Here is a 14945-nt window from a genome sequence, read left to right on the forward strand (position 1 = left end):
ACCAATACTGACATGTAGGTATCAGCAGTTAACTGACCGAACAGGGAATATGCGTTTACATTTAAAATTTGTGTAAATGAAATTCATGCATTTATTTAGCCTGGTTTTAAAGAATTAACCGTAATAGGTATTTGTACCGTGCGTTCGTTTAGATCGGTACTGAATGAGAAAATAGCGAGGGGTGAATAGGATTAGCGTCTAACGTTAAGGATGCACGAACGGGTAAGTACGAGGTTCGTGCGTATGACCGAACAGTAACATAGAAATACAACGATTAATATGAGCGTTATACTTATACATAGTTCGGTAGTTTTCCGTACGAATATGTGAACGATGCGTAAGTGTGACGGGCGTTCGTCCGTTTTGGCGCGAACGTTGAATACGTTAAATGAGCATGGATACGTGTAAAGAAGATAGAGGGAGCCTACCCCTATGTTTTTAGGCCCGAACGGAGGGAAATAGCCGGACGCTATTTCCCTCACTTAGCTTACGTGAGCGTGCCGGTCTTGTGACCGGAAGCCAGGTACCGTGACCGGGAGAAAACCATGCGGCGGGGCCTCAGAACGGATGGAGGAATGCTCTGGACCTCTTGCTGCAGGAGACTGAAGCTGATCTGGCGGGAAGCTCGGACCGGAAGTGCTGGTTGCTATGGGGATAGACAATCAGCTGAACAGCAGGGGTGAGTTTAAGTTGGGGACTTACTCCTCCCACAAATTCAGGCCTAATTACATACATACATACATACATACATACATACATACATACATACATACATACATACATACATACATACATACATACATACATACATACATACATACATACATACATACATACATACATACATACATACATACATACATACATACATACATACATACATACATACATACATACATACATACATACATACATACATACATACATACATACATACATACATACATACATACATACATACATACATACATACATACATATACGCGGCGTGTGTGTTTGTGCTTTAGGGTGCACACCCTTATCCTATGGTGTGTACTTTGTCACAGACCCCTCTCAGGTCCAGTGGGGAATGCCCCTGGAATATGTTATGGAAAGCCCCTTGCATGGGGACTGCATATAAGGCCAGTTGTGGCTGCCATTAAACAAGTTCCTCTTCACCCTCAACATAGAGCCTCGTCTCATGTGTGGAGGGAACAGCTATATTCACTCTGGGGATTACTATAATCACTATACTCCCTTGGATTACAAAACTTGCTCTTGTAAGAGTATCCTGCTTTACTCTCTGGACTAGGAGAGGTCTACCCACTGGAAGATGAATCCTGGCTTTGGGTCCAGGGTGGGTGGAGGACCCCAACCAAGCTGTAACGCTGTCTGTGGAGTTTATGGTGTGTATAGTGTCTGGTGGAGTGCTTGGAGTACTCGGTGAGCACTAGGAAGCAGCGATTGACTGAGGCACCCAGTCGGGGTGGCAGGCGGTTCCTCACAATGTCCTCAAAGAAATTGTATCTTATCTGGACAGCAAAAGATCTTTTTATTGAGGAACCTGAATACAAGCACCTATTTTACCCGTGACATATTACTAGGAAAATGGGTGTCTTAATAAATATCAAATCAGTGTAAAATATGAAGAGTCAGGTTGAGACAGTGTGTGGGAATGTAATATTAAAAAAATAAAAAATAAATAGAAAATCTGAAACATATGTACCTTTTCTTTATACATTAGCAATTCCTGCTCTAATCTCTGTCTCTCGTTTTGCCATACAGAGAGTTGCTGCAGTTTCTCTTTCTCCAGAGCACTGAGTGTTTCCTGCAGTTGTTTTATAGCAGCTTCCGCTTCCTCCCTCTGTTGCGTCACCTCCTGCAGTTTGCTGGTTAGTTGCTGGATGGTCTCTTGTTTGGCCATGTTATGAGTGCTCAGATCAGACACTGTGCCATTTAGCTGGAGGCTCTGAGAGTTCATCTGGCTCAGCTCATCCTGGTATTTCTCATTCTGAAAATAAATAATTGGGGTAATTCATCCACCATTTCTCTGCCCCAGGCTGCATACTTTGTGCTTCTATCTGTTTGTAGGAAGGGAAGGAGAGGAGTAGATAAGGGAGTGCTGGGGGACACAAGGGAACAATCCCCAGAAAGCGTAGGGTGAGCGCATTATTCAACGTGTTCGTACCACGCTCAGGGCACGGAAGCATCGTTGGCTGATCTGCGTGACTGGCAGGAAGTCTGGCATGAATTCATGCCAGGCTGACCTTCCAATTCTTTGTGTAGACCCGCCACCTTTCCTTCACAATACACAGATGTTGGTTGAGAAATGAAAGCGAGAGATTAGTATAGGCCAGTGTTTCCCAACCCAGTCCTCAAGGCACACCTACCAATCCAGGATTTAAGGATTACCCAGTTTTGTCTAAGGTGTTTTTTCTTTTTTTTTCTAAAAACACCTTAGACAAAACTGGGTAATCCTTAAATCCTGGACTGGTAGGTGTGCCTTGAGGACTGGGTTGGGAAACACTGGTATAGGCTATGTGTATTCTGTGAGTTTCCCTCCACCAGATAGATGGCACTTGGAAGATATGACTGTTTTAGTGTTTTCTGCCAATAAGATCAAACCCTACATAACTGTCAGCACCAGGCCTAATGGGCTCTTAATCTGGCCCTGGGAAGATTATCCATCTTGGGTCAGACTCTACTGTTATCGGACCAACTGCTGCTCAGCCTATTTTCCCTGCTGTTGTGATTGCTCTGTTTGAACCTGTAGCGGCAGCCGGCAGGCAAGCAAGGTCAGATGACAGATTCAGAGCCAACATTGCTGCTATTTCAAATAAAAAGGTGAACTTTTCTTTTAGAAAAAAAAAAGGTCAATATAAATTATTTAATATATATATATATCATTAAGTTTCATTAAATGTAATATCTAAATTTCACTTCCCATTTTTTTTTTTTTTTTATAAATTCTTTATTTTTGATGTGCATGTATAACATTCGCTTGACTATAATGCCACAACAGCATTCTTAGGTAGTATAAACATACAAGAGTTGTAACCGTTGTTAAGCATTTAGAAGGTTTGCCCATATTTTTAAACAATATATGATAAAACAGGCTAGGTACATACTGGCTGTCTAAAATGAATTAGTCAGACGTTTGGCAACAGTAGCTTATGGTTATTAAGTGTAGTAATCGTTGTCGCTTTAGCTTCGGGCCCTAGGTATGATTACGCTTAAACAGGCTAACTAGTCATATCCTACAGTCGATTAGCAGTTAGGTCACATATCAGACATTGTGTCAGTCGCTAGGTAAGTCGCTTTAATGTGATGGGTTAATTATGCCAATTCAAATCCAGCATTTGTAGTAGTAGTAGTAGTAGTAGTGAAACAAAGATCACCCATGCTTTTGCAATTCTAATTAATGGCAGTTATCTAAAGACAGGCTGGTAAGGTCAACAAATTGGGCGCTCCTATTCACAATGTGATCTATAGGCAAGCTTTTGGGTGCAGTATACCCCCAGGCAGCCCGGTCTGCTGCCAGTCGCTGGGCGCTGGGTAGATTCTCTACTATGTTCCAGTCGCATGTGAGGATCTCTACTTCAGGGATGTGGGTTATGGCTATTGCTTTTCCACATGCTGGGTTGCCTCCCAGTGCGGCGGTGGTTGCGGGCGGCTGATGCCTCTGTGGGGCGTCTTGTTTCCCTGCTTGGAGGAGGGAGGAAGTACCGGAGCCCAGCGGGAGACCTCTGAGGGTCCAGTGTTAGTGGAGGTGGGTGGCTTGCTGGGGTTCTGGGATGTGTGCAGGTGGATGGTTGCAGTCGGGATCTGTACCTTCGGTTTTTACAGTCCGCTCGTTGTACTGCTGCTGTTGGGTATCCTGTGGAGGCTCTGGACTCGCCGCCTTCACAAGTGGCCTCCGCCATCTTAGTGACAGTGCCTGGAGCGTGGGTCTTGGCGGCCCTGTAGCTTTGCCTGTCGTGCTTGCGGTTGTCGGGTCCCGAGAGTGGGGACTGGGATCACCCCCCCCGGTCCAGAGGGGGGGGGGGGTACGGGGCCGGTTCCCCGCGGGTCTGACTGAGTACTGCATGGCGTGCGGCAGGGCAGCGGCTGTCCGCCCCGCTCAACTCCAGAGTAGGCCTCAAAAGTGTCAGGTAGGATTCCTCCTCCAGGGGACTGAAGCCTGTTTGGCCAGCCTCACCCTGGATCCAGGGCTCTCTGCCCGCTGAGGGCCACCGTTGCCGGTCGGTTTTGTGCCAGAAATCTGAATTGTATTGCTTGTTAGGCCTTGGGTTGCAGGAGCTGGTCCTACTTGCGACCAGCCAGCTCGGCGGTCCGGCCCCGCCCCCCTCACTTCCCATTTTTTAAGCATTTTTGACACTTTTACTTTAAAGTGGTACAAGGTTTGGGGAATTGGTGCATGACATTTGCTCACCCCATTGATTATTTTGTTATTTATTATTCCCTGATAGTTACAGAGGAGTCAGCAATCATCATAATAAAAATGGAAGGGCTACGAACAATCAAGAACGATATCAAACCACAAAAAGAGTTAAAAAAAAAAAAATACAAATAAAAAGCAAAACGGATATAAAATAGGAGCTAAATAAAGCCTCTGCGGGGAATGTTACAAACAATACAGAGGACTGATCATCAGGACAGCTGAAGTATTAGCAATACAACCAATTCTGTATATTAGTTAAAGGTTATGGCAAAAATTCTACAATAAATTCACATTTTACACCACAAGTCGTGTGTTTTAATGGAATGATGCAGACCATAGATTAAGTTTAAAGTGTTATTTACCTCCATTTTAGACATAAGGAGATCCTGTTCTAATCTCTGTCTCACATTTTCCCATTCTAAGAGTTGCTGCAGTTTCTCTTTCTCCAGAGCACTAACGGTTTCCTGCAGTTGTTTTATAGTAGCGTCTGCCTCTTCTCTCTGCTGTGTCACCTCCTGCAGTCTGCTGGTTATCTGCTGGATGGTCTCCTGTTTGGCCAGAATCTCAGACACTGTGCCATTTAGATGGGAATTCAGTTGACTCATCTCATTCTGGTATTTCTTATTCTGAAGAGATAACATGGAATTATTAAGAATCAAAGCTACAATATTTCATTTGTTTGTTTGGTTTTAAAAATGCGCACTTAAACTTTCAAATAAATAACTTTTTTTTATATAATTCAGTATAAGTAATAATCATATTACTGTTTATTTTTTTTATTTTTAATGCATAATAACAGGCATCATCGATAAGTCCTCTAAATCATATTGGACCATATTGTTGCATTGTAGTATTGGCTACAAAAGGACTTAAGCTCATTTAAAGGAACCACCCAGGCACCATAGCTACTACAGAATGTTGAAGTGCTCATGGTTACAGAAATGCACTGGACCCCCCTTAATGTAAGAAGTCAAATTGTTTGCTAATGGATTGACTTCTTACCTGTGGTTACCCTTAGCTGAGGAAAGCCAACACTAGTTTATATTAGGTGCTCCTTACATAGTACTAACCTCTTGTAAGAAGTCAATCCATTAGCAAACAATTTGACTACTTACATTAAGGGGGGTCCAGTGCATTTCTGAAACCACACGCACTTCAACATTCTGTAGTAGCTATGGTGCCTGGGTGGTTCCTTTAAATGAGCTTAAGTCCTTTTAGCAAACTGTTAGCAAAAAGTTTGACTACTTACACGGAGGTTAGTGCCAGGGTACGTATAACACCATAACCACTACAATGGATTTAGTTGTTATGGTGCATAAAGACCAGTTCTTATTCCACAACGATAACAGTCTGTTTAATGTATGTACCACATTGGTTTTAATAGCTTTTCTGGGCATTCATTTTCAGATTTACCTATAAAGCTTAAGGGACACTATAGTCACCCAGACCACTTCAGCGCAATGAAGTGGTTTGGGTGCCATATTGGTTTTAACCCTTCAGATGCAAACATAGCAGTTTCAGAGAAACAGCTATGCTTACACTGCAGGGTTAATCCAGCCTCTAGTGGCTGTCTTCCGGACAGCCACCAGAGGCGCATCTGCGACGCTGGAGGCATGTTATGCCTCCATCGCGCATGGCGTCCATTGAAAAGCATTGAGAAATGCTTTCCTATGGACATTTTCAATGCGCCCACGGCACTTGCCGTGCATGCGCATTCGGCTCTGCTGACGTCGGATGGGAGAGCTGATGTCGTCGGGGGAGGAGAGGTCATCAGCGCCGAGGGAGCCCAGCGCTGGATTAAAGTAAGCTGCTTAAGGGGTTTCAACCCCTTCAGCGCCACAAGATGGGGACCCTGAGGATGGGGGCACCCTCAGGGCACTATAGTGTCAGGAAAACAAAGACTATAGTGATCCTTTAGCTTTTTGTAGATGGACATGCCACATTACACTGATTGCTGTCTCCCAGCTCTAGTTTTGGCAGAATTGGCCTAAAATTTAAAATTCACCTTAAACTTCTGTCAATTCATACTTGTAAAAAAAATATAATTAGGGGAGCCTTATTAAGGCAAAACAGATACTATTCTGGATGTAGAGAGACACAGATTCTACTGGTTTCCATGGTGATGGATTCTAAATTAGCACTTTGCCCTAGCATAACACCTGGTTTTCCTTTGCGAAATCACTCCCATGGTTCTCAGTGGAATATGTGATGATTTTCTGCCCATTACTCACCTGTATGTCCATTTCTTTTAAGTCACTCTGCAGCTTACTGTTCTCTCTCTCAGCATCTTCCAAGTGTAGCCTATTAAAAGAAATTAAAAATAGATGGTAAGTTTCGCTGCTGTGCAAAAACCGTCTTCCGATGAAAACCATTATCCAGCTATCAATATCCCTGGAAACAGTATTACTTAGCCCATAGACAATACAGGTAGTTATTCACTTAACTCCACATTGTAGCAAATGCAGTGACTATAGTTGTAATGTTGCAATTTGGAAAATGTGGTCATTTCACTGGGTACAAATCGAGGGAACCAGTCACTTGAAAAACTGTGCTGTCCATTCACTAACAATGTAAGCTGGGAACTGTCCACTAAGAACTGTCCAGCTTAATGTAGTGTTTCTAGGACATAGAGACTGCCACTTCAGCCTCCGCAGTGTTCAACATTACCTTTTCTGAGAAAAGGAAGTGCTTACACTGCTGCCTATAGCTACCTAGATGCACTTCATGGGTCCAGTACCAATGTTTGGCATCTCCATGTTGACTCGATGTGGAGATGCTGATTGGCGGAGCACAGCAATTTGCTGAGATCTTAGGACTGATTTTTTTAAATTCTTTATTTTTGTAGTGCACATGCATGAGACAGACAGGCTTGAGGTGCCCCAAAGTTTCCCACGTTTAACATACGGGGTGTATGACTAACTGGCACAATTTTTTTTATATGTTATCAGGCTTAATTAACGTAACAGTAACGTAACATTAGCATGAATTAATTAAAGCATCAATTAAAGCGTAAGTATAGATGTTATGCAGGGTTGGTTCATGCGTTAACTATGTTAGTTTCAATATAGATAGTACAGGTGATGCAGTATATGTGAAGCAGTAAACAGTTCGCCTACACTGTAAGACATGCTAGGGTAGAGTCGCTCATTATATTAGTTGTGCTTATGGTTATAGAGATGTAGCTTGCGCTTAGTGCAACATGTTCGCCTCAGAAGCATAGCGGTGGAATTAACATGTTGAGAGGTTAGTAAAGGTAGCTTTATGCAATGCAGTTCAAGCTAGTGTTTAGGGTACATGCCAATCTCGCGCGTTAAACAGAAATTAATTCGTAAACAAAAAATAATTAGACATTGGTCCTAGCCCTTCGCTAGCTAAATGTACATACAAGTGTCCAGGAATATAGGAGACAGCTAGGCAGCGTATTGCGGTGCAGCGAAAGTCTGTGCGGTGGTGCTGGTACTTCCCACGGTGCTTAATAGAGGTGGTTAGGCCTCTATCCATAGTTGTTCCCTGGCAGCAGACGCCCGTTCTGCTGGGCCGTTGGCGTTGCACGTGGGCCCCTTGGATCGAGGATCTGTCCCCTGTGTGATGCTTGGGGGAGCTCCGTCTGCGTCTCTCGCTGGTTTCCAGCCTCACTGCCCCCCGATCAGCGGCGCGGTCGGTGCTGTGAGCATCCAAACGTGGGGTAACATCCTGCCGGGTAGGGTCGGTTGGGGCCGCTGGGGTACAGGCATATCGGGCATGTTGGTAGGACCCCCTCCGGGGCTTGGGTGCGCAAGTGCTGGTACCCCAGACACCTGGCGTTGCTTCTCTCTGTGCTTGTCTCCTGTCCTGCCAGTGGGCCACTCTGGGTGTACGAGGTGTATTTCCGCCCATGTGGCGCTGGATTGCTGGATCGCCATCTTGTAGGGCCGTCTCTGGGCCCGCAGTTTGATCCACAGGCTGGCGCAGATCTGGTCGAAGAACTCCTGTAAGTTCCTGGGAGGTTTAAGTAATGCGCGTCTTTTGGTAGGCTGTTTCAGCGCCGCCATCTTGTGTGGGCCTGGACAGACCCACATCGCTTTGGACTTTGTCGCTTGGTCAGGTGCTGGTGTGGGGGTAATCGTCCCCAGCGAGGACCGGGATATCCCCCGCCAGTCCAGAGGGGGGGGTAGCAGGGTTGTGCTGAGATCATGTCTGTGAGCGGGTCCCGTGCCGGAAATTCGGCCGCCACCCCCAGGCCTCAGGCTCCGCTCTGTTGTAGGCCGCATGGTCGTTCTGTGTTGTTCCGCCCCACATCGGTGCCGGACCGGTACCATTCTGTTTCTCATGATTTTGTGAGTGGATCCCTGGTCACCATGAGTCGCTTGCGTTAATGGGTCGATCTGTGGTGGCGTATTTGTACTCCGTAGTGCAGGAGCTCTTAGAGTGTGCGACCGGCCATCTTGGCTTCCAGGCCCCGACCCCCCTTAGGACTGATTTTATCAGCTGGGATATCCGCATGGAGATCAGCAAACCTGGGGAGTGGCCAAAAATCTAAATAGTTCCTAGAACACTATAGCATTAAGAAGAGATGTTTGTATTTCTAACACTGTCTTGTTCCTTTAATGTTCCAGATTTCTCCTATTCTGCACCCACAGTGACCAACATGCCACACTTGCATTTTGCCATCTTACTGCCACTACGCACATCATGCGCACACAGAGTTGCCATGTCCACCATGTTTTATAGAACTTGTATCAGTTCTTCATGTTTAATGGGCAGCACATGAACAATACTGCCCTGCTACATGTAGCATTCATATGGTCAGTGATTACTGGCTTTATATCCTACCTGTGCCATTCAAATTTTACTCATAACAGGATAATGCTTTTCATATACTCCCCATCAATAAGTATAAATGACGTGTAGCCATGCGGATATGACAATCCTATGTGTACATGCACAATTATCAGATATAAGACATCAAGCTGTGTGTCCACTTAGTTGCATATTAACAGCTACCTGACTGCGGGTCCAAAAGCCACACCAACCTGTGTCATATGTTGCCCATCTAAGAAGTTGGTCAGTATGGTTTTATCACCATGTTCACTTAATAAAAATGTCTTGCTCCATTACCTGGTCATATTATTTAGATCTTCTAAGTCACCCACATGCTGCTGGAGCCGCTCTAGCTTATTCTTAAGTTCGGAATTATCCTCAGAAAGTCTGGAGAGCTCCATCCTAGATAAACAAAGGGCATATTAGACGGCAGTGATATACCACCTATACATAGAAGGCACGGAGCCTAACGAGGAAGGAAACACCTTAGAATAGCACATGTGTTGTATTGCATGCGATTTTGACCAATATAAATAATATAAACTCTTGAGTAATCTAGAAGTAGTTGTTGGCCCACATTTTAAAGCATGTTGTTCCCAGAATGCTTACCCACTAACCTGTGATATGTGATTACATTGAAACACTTGGGCCAAAGTAGTTGGGAAAATTCTGGAGGATTAGGATAATTTTATTTTACATTCTAGCTGCACAATTACATCAGCAAAGAAAGCTCTCATCATCAGCGAAAGTCCATAAATAGTTAACTGTCATTTTTATAAAATAGTTTTCGATTCTAGTATCAACTAAGCAAGGTAACCTCTACATAGTCCAGTAGAAATAATCCTCACATTAAAAGGAACACTCCAAGCACCATAACTACTATAGAACGTTGTAGTGGTCATGGTCCCAGGAGTGCCCTGGTTTCTCCCCATTGTTAGCAGTCATACATTTTTTTTTTTTTTTTTTTTTAATTGTTTGACTTCTTACCTGGGGGTTTGCTTGGTGCTGCTTTCTGCCGCCACTACTTTTTTTTTTTTTTTATTATTAGTTTTTAACATTGGCAGGGGCCAACATCATAATGAAGGTAAAAACATTTAGAAGTGAAAAATGTAGAAAAGGTACATTCCAGAATAAACACCTGCCTCTCCTACAACGCCAGAGAGATGGAAGCTGCTAAGCAGGGATTTCCATTGGCTCTCCTGAACTAAGCCGTACAGTTCACGGCTTGCTCATTGGCTGAGGGCACCAGCTGATCGCTCTCCGCCAACGAGCTAATCCCTGCACTGCAGGATTCAGAGCCAGATACCCAATGGAAGCTCCTGCTTAGGATCTTCTGGGCTCTGGTATGCTGGAGTTATGGAGCTTGGAAAAACCAGGTTCTGTAGGGTGTATTCAATGAGTAATATTGAAAATAACAAATAATATAATCTGACCAATACTGGGAAGAGTGATTGAAATCAGTTAAAGTTCCTAGAACAATAGGGGCCTAGAACTAAATACATTTCTAGTCAAGTCTACTCTGCCTACATTTTTTTTTTTTTTTTTAAATTAATGTAACCTCACCACAACTAATTAGTAAATAACATATCGGATATCTGGGAACTCTATGCTTTGTAATATGGGGAGGCCAATCAGAATTTTCTTGTAGGCATCATGATGCAAAAGGTTATGAAAATCAAATAACCAATTCAGGGATTTTAGAAGTGTAAAACTGTAAACTATTAAAAAAAATGATTGTAGACAACACATAATTATTCAGACATGTGCAGTATCATTCAAATATGATATTTATGCAGAAGCATAGCAGTTACAGCTGCATTATTTATTTATTTTTATTTTCCCACCAATTGTGGTTTTGTTCAGGATATCAAAGATCTACAATCTAAAGCAGTAAAGCAAGTCCCCGCAGGGCTCTGTAATTAACACTGAAACGCTATAATAAAACTGTTCCTTACAAAAAGATAGTAGAAACAGAAGAAAATAGCTGTGTACTTTGTGAAACTAATTACTCCCAATCGTAATGAATAATACAAGCTACAACCACAGTTTAAATGTTAATTTAAAAAAAAACAAAAAAAACAGTGCAAATCTAGAATTTGTGTACCCAGCACTAAATTAGTATGAAGTTCCTAGCAATGGAAAAAACGAATTACTAGGAATGCACGGTTAGTGTACAGATAGTAAAGCAGTGAAACAAGCACAACAATAAATCATAATCAATTGTGTCAATGCAAAAGACAAACCTATAGAATATTGTTTAAATTAAGGGTCAGTAGTTTGATTAGTAGCATGCTGAGTCCTTGCTTACTGTGTGGCTGTTCATTGTGGTTAGGCAACATAAAACAAGATAAACAGTCAAACCTGTTATCCAGACTTGATCTGGCTTCGATTTCCCGTACTAAGGCTTCTAACTCAAAGAGCTTGTCTTTTGCATTGTCCTTTTCCCTTTCAAGGTCATTCATGGCATGCTGGACTCTCTCATTCACCTCTTCTTCCATCTGTTGGGAGAAGGTAACATTTTCTAACATTTTGCTCTGTAGGTTATATACTTCATCGTCCTTGTTTTTCAGCTGTTGAGACAGCAGGACATTTCGGTTAATAAGCTCTTCCACCAGGTGTCTTTCCTCCACATTCTCCAACGATTGGCAAACATTTCTTAACACATTGGATTCTCTCCTAGATTGCTCCAGCTGAGCTGTCAAGTCTTGTTCTTTTTCCTGCATTAAAGTCCTGTTGCATTCCAATTCTGAAACCAAGCTTTGCAAATCCTCTACCCGTTTCTGTAGCTCTTCCCATTCTTGAACAAGGACTTGACTACATAGACCTTTGTCTCCTAAGCCGTTACAGGCTTCTTTCATCTGTGACTCTAGCTGTTCACCCTTTACTTCTGACAAAAAGCATTCTTCCTCCTTTGCTTTTAACTGGCTTACTAATTGTGTTTTTACTTCAAGGCTTTTTTGTTTTTTCAGAAGCCCATCTTTTTCCTTTGTTTCACCCCGCAGCTGCGCTCTAGGAGAGGACCCTGGGCTCTCCGTCTCCTGCAGCTTTACCATTGCATCATCTTCAGCCCTTTTCAAAAAAGCAAGATTTTCTTCCGATGCATTGAAAGATAACACCTGTTGGACCTTTAGATGCGGAGCCTCTATTGGTTTTATTTGCATCTCTACAAGCTCACATTTATTTACTAGCAAATTGACGCCACAGACCATTTTAGGTTTCAGTAATTGGTCTTCATCTTTTGCACAAACCCAGCCATCACCTGGCATAATATCAGAGCAAGAAAATGGCTGCTGTTTCGGACTGCCAAAGCAGACGTCTACACCATCATCAAGCTGTCCATTCTCCAAATTCACCTTTTGTTGCACTTGCCCCTTCCCGCTGCAAGACAAGCTTCCCTGCTCTGTAAGACGTGCATTTAAAAGTTGAATCTCCTCATTAAGCCCTTGGATGTGAGTATGGTACTCGTTTTCAATATGTTCTCGCTCTACAGCGAACGTTTTACAGATTAGTGCCTGCTCTTCATTCTGCTTTTCTTCCAGTTTAAGTAGCTCTTTTTTCCACTGCATCATTGTCGCCTTTTCTTGTTCTTCCCAACGAGCTCTCTGTAGGGTGTGCTCCTCCATCAATACTTGTTTGTCTGCTTTATGTTTTCGGAGAATCTCTTCCTTTTCAGAATTGTGTCGCAGCAAGATGGTCTGGCAATAATCAGCATACTGAGCTTCAATCTCTGATAACCTTTCATTCAGTTCTTCCTTTGCCTCTTCCCTACAGATAAATAATGTGGATTTTCACCTGAATTCAATATAATTTCACATTTATTGAATAGATGTGGTCATATGAACTCCCTAACCTACCAATTAAATTTATTTTTTTTTTTAAATCCTGAGAACACTACATGGTTAAAGATAAGTCATCATTTCAAATATCTGCACGGAATCAAAAACAGCTTAAAGACCCACTAAACTATAAAGAACATTTGCTTTTTTTCCAGTAGCAAAATGTATTTTTAAAATGTCTTTGTAATTCGAGAGATCAACGTTTTTATATTTCTAAAGTTACACCTGGCTCTCTCTTAATGTGGACAAAGGATGAGACGCAAACAGCTTTTAACCAGTGAGACACATTAAGTTTAACAAAACATACATTTGACTACCTGGGACCACTGATCACAAACCTATAGTATAGAAACCACCATAGTACTAAATTCTTCCAAGGTGGCATTTGATCTCGGTCTAAAAAAGGTAAGCACCCAGGCAAACTATAATCCCTGAAACGCCTTACAGCTTCAATGCAAAACAGGAACAGGCCAAGTGACTGGCAGAAAACACAGATATGAGCAAACATCAATTACATCAAAGTACAGTTTATATATGTGGGCTTGCAAGCGGGGCCAGCCCGTCCATAGCCCACAGCGGAGTCACGGCTCCAGGCTGCACTCTGACAGGAGCAGCATTTTGCCGCCCATGTCAGTGGCGGGCCGGCGGCTCTCTTTTTAGGCGGCTGCCTAACTCGCCATAGGGCAGGCAGACTGTCAGGTCCTCGGTCCCTCACAGAGGACCCGACACCAGGAGGGGGCCTGGCAGCTTTCCCGGTATGCCGCCGGGTGCAAGGCCCCGCGTGTGAGCTGCAAACTGTGCAGTGTCTTGAGATCTCTGGCCAATCAGAGAGTTACCGCAGGTTACCATGGAAACGCTCTGACTTCTGGGTATCGCGAGACACTGCACAGTCTGCAGTTCACACCAAGCGGAGCTGCAGACTGTGCTGGCTCTCTGCCTCTAAGTGCAGACTGGAGAGAAAGCCCACCGGACCACCAGGGATCAAAGACACTGGACCACCAGGGGAAAAAAAATAAAAGTTATTTTTAAAATTATAATCTCCTCCCTCACTGTCACCCCCTCCCTCCATCACTCTTCCACCTGTCACCCCCTCAGTTACTCTGCCACCGCCTCCCTCCGTCTCTCTGCCACCCGTCACCCTCCTGCATCCACTATATACACACACACACACACACACACACACACACACATACATGCTCTGCATCCGCTATCCACACACTGCATCCATTACAAAATACACACACGCTGCATCCACTATACACACTGCATGCAATCCACAGACACTGCATCCACTACACAGACGCTGCATAACATAATGGATGTAGGTGTTTTTTGCTTGGTGTGGTTTTGTTGGGGATGGGGGAGGCGGGGCAGCATTTCATCCTTTGATCCAGGCAGCAGAATGCCTTGGGCTGGCCCTGCAGACTGGCATTACCCATTTTACTACCAAGCGGTTTTCTTGGTAGTAGGAACAAAAAATAACATCTCCAGAAACCATGTAATTTGGGTGTCCTGGGAAGCAATGTTTAAATGCATTTTTAGTTTCAGTTTGCGTCAATAGCACATTATTGCATGATAACAAAAAAAAAATATTTTGGTTGGACAGAAAAGCTTAAAAAAAAAAGTAAATGAATAATTTACTAAATATTGAAGTAAGCAAGGAAACATAGATTAAATCTATATATATATATATATATATATATATATATATATATATATATATATAGATCGTATAATTGTAGTATGTGTTGTCACATTGTGATAACGTTGCCCATACCAAATCACCCTCATTAAAGCCTGCCTCTTTGGACACACACACACAACAATACATGCATTTATCTACACACACACACACACAGATATTCCAAACATACTCACTTCTACAACTG

At 43.2% G+C, this 14945-nt stretch overlaps 1 protein-coding gene across 2 annotated transcripts in view; it reads right to left on the reverse strand.

The window, feature by feature from the left end:
• Positions 1-14945, reverse strand: part of NINL (ninein like) — an 80670-nt gene that overhangs the window by 16740 nt on the left and 48985 nt on the right. Inside the window, exons 18-22 of one of the 2 annotated variants that reach the window (XM_063443708.1) lie at positions 11582-12985; positions 9518-9622; positions 6652-6721; positions 4783-5046; positions 1706-1990 (exon numbers count right to left, since the gene is read on the reverse strand). In XM_063443708.1, coding sequence (XP_063299778.1) covers positions 1706-1990; positions 4783-5046; positions 6652-6721; positions 9518-9622; positions 11582-12985 — 2128 coding nt within the window. The remainder of the gene's footprint in view (positions 1-1705; positions 1991-4782; positions 5047-6651; positions 6722-9517; positions 9623-11581; positions 12986-14945) is intronic. The other variant, XM_063443709.1, reaches the window with a different exon arrangement.

Source organism: Pelobates fuscus, chromosome 2, assembly GCF_036172605.1.
Source record: "Pelobates fuscus isolate aPelFus1 chromosome 2, aPelFus1.pri, whole genome shotgun sequence".
Lineage (NCBI taxonomy): Eukaryota > Metazoa > Chordata > Amphibia > Anura > Pelobatidae > Pelobates > Pelobates fuscus.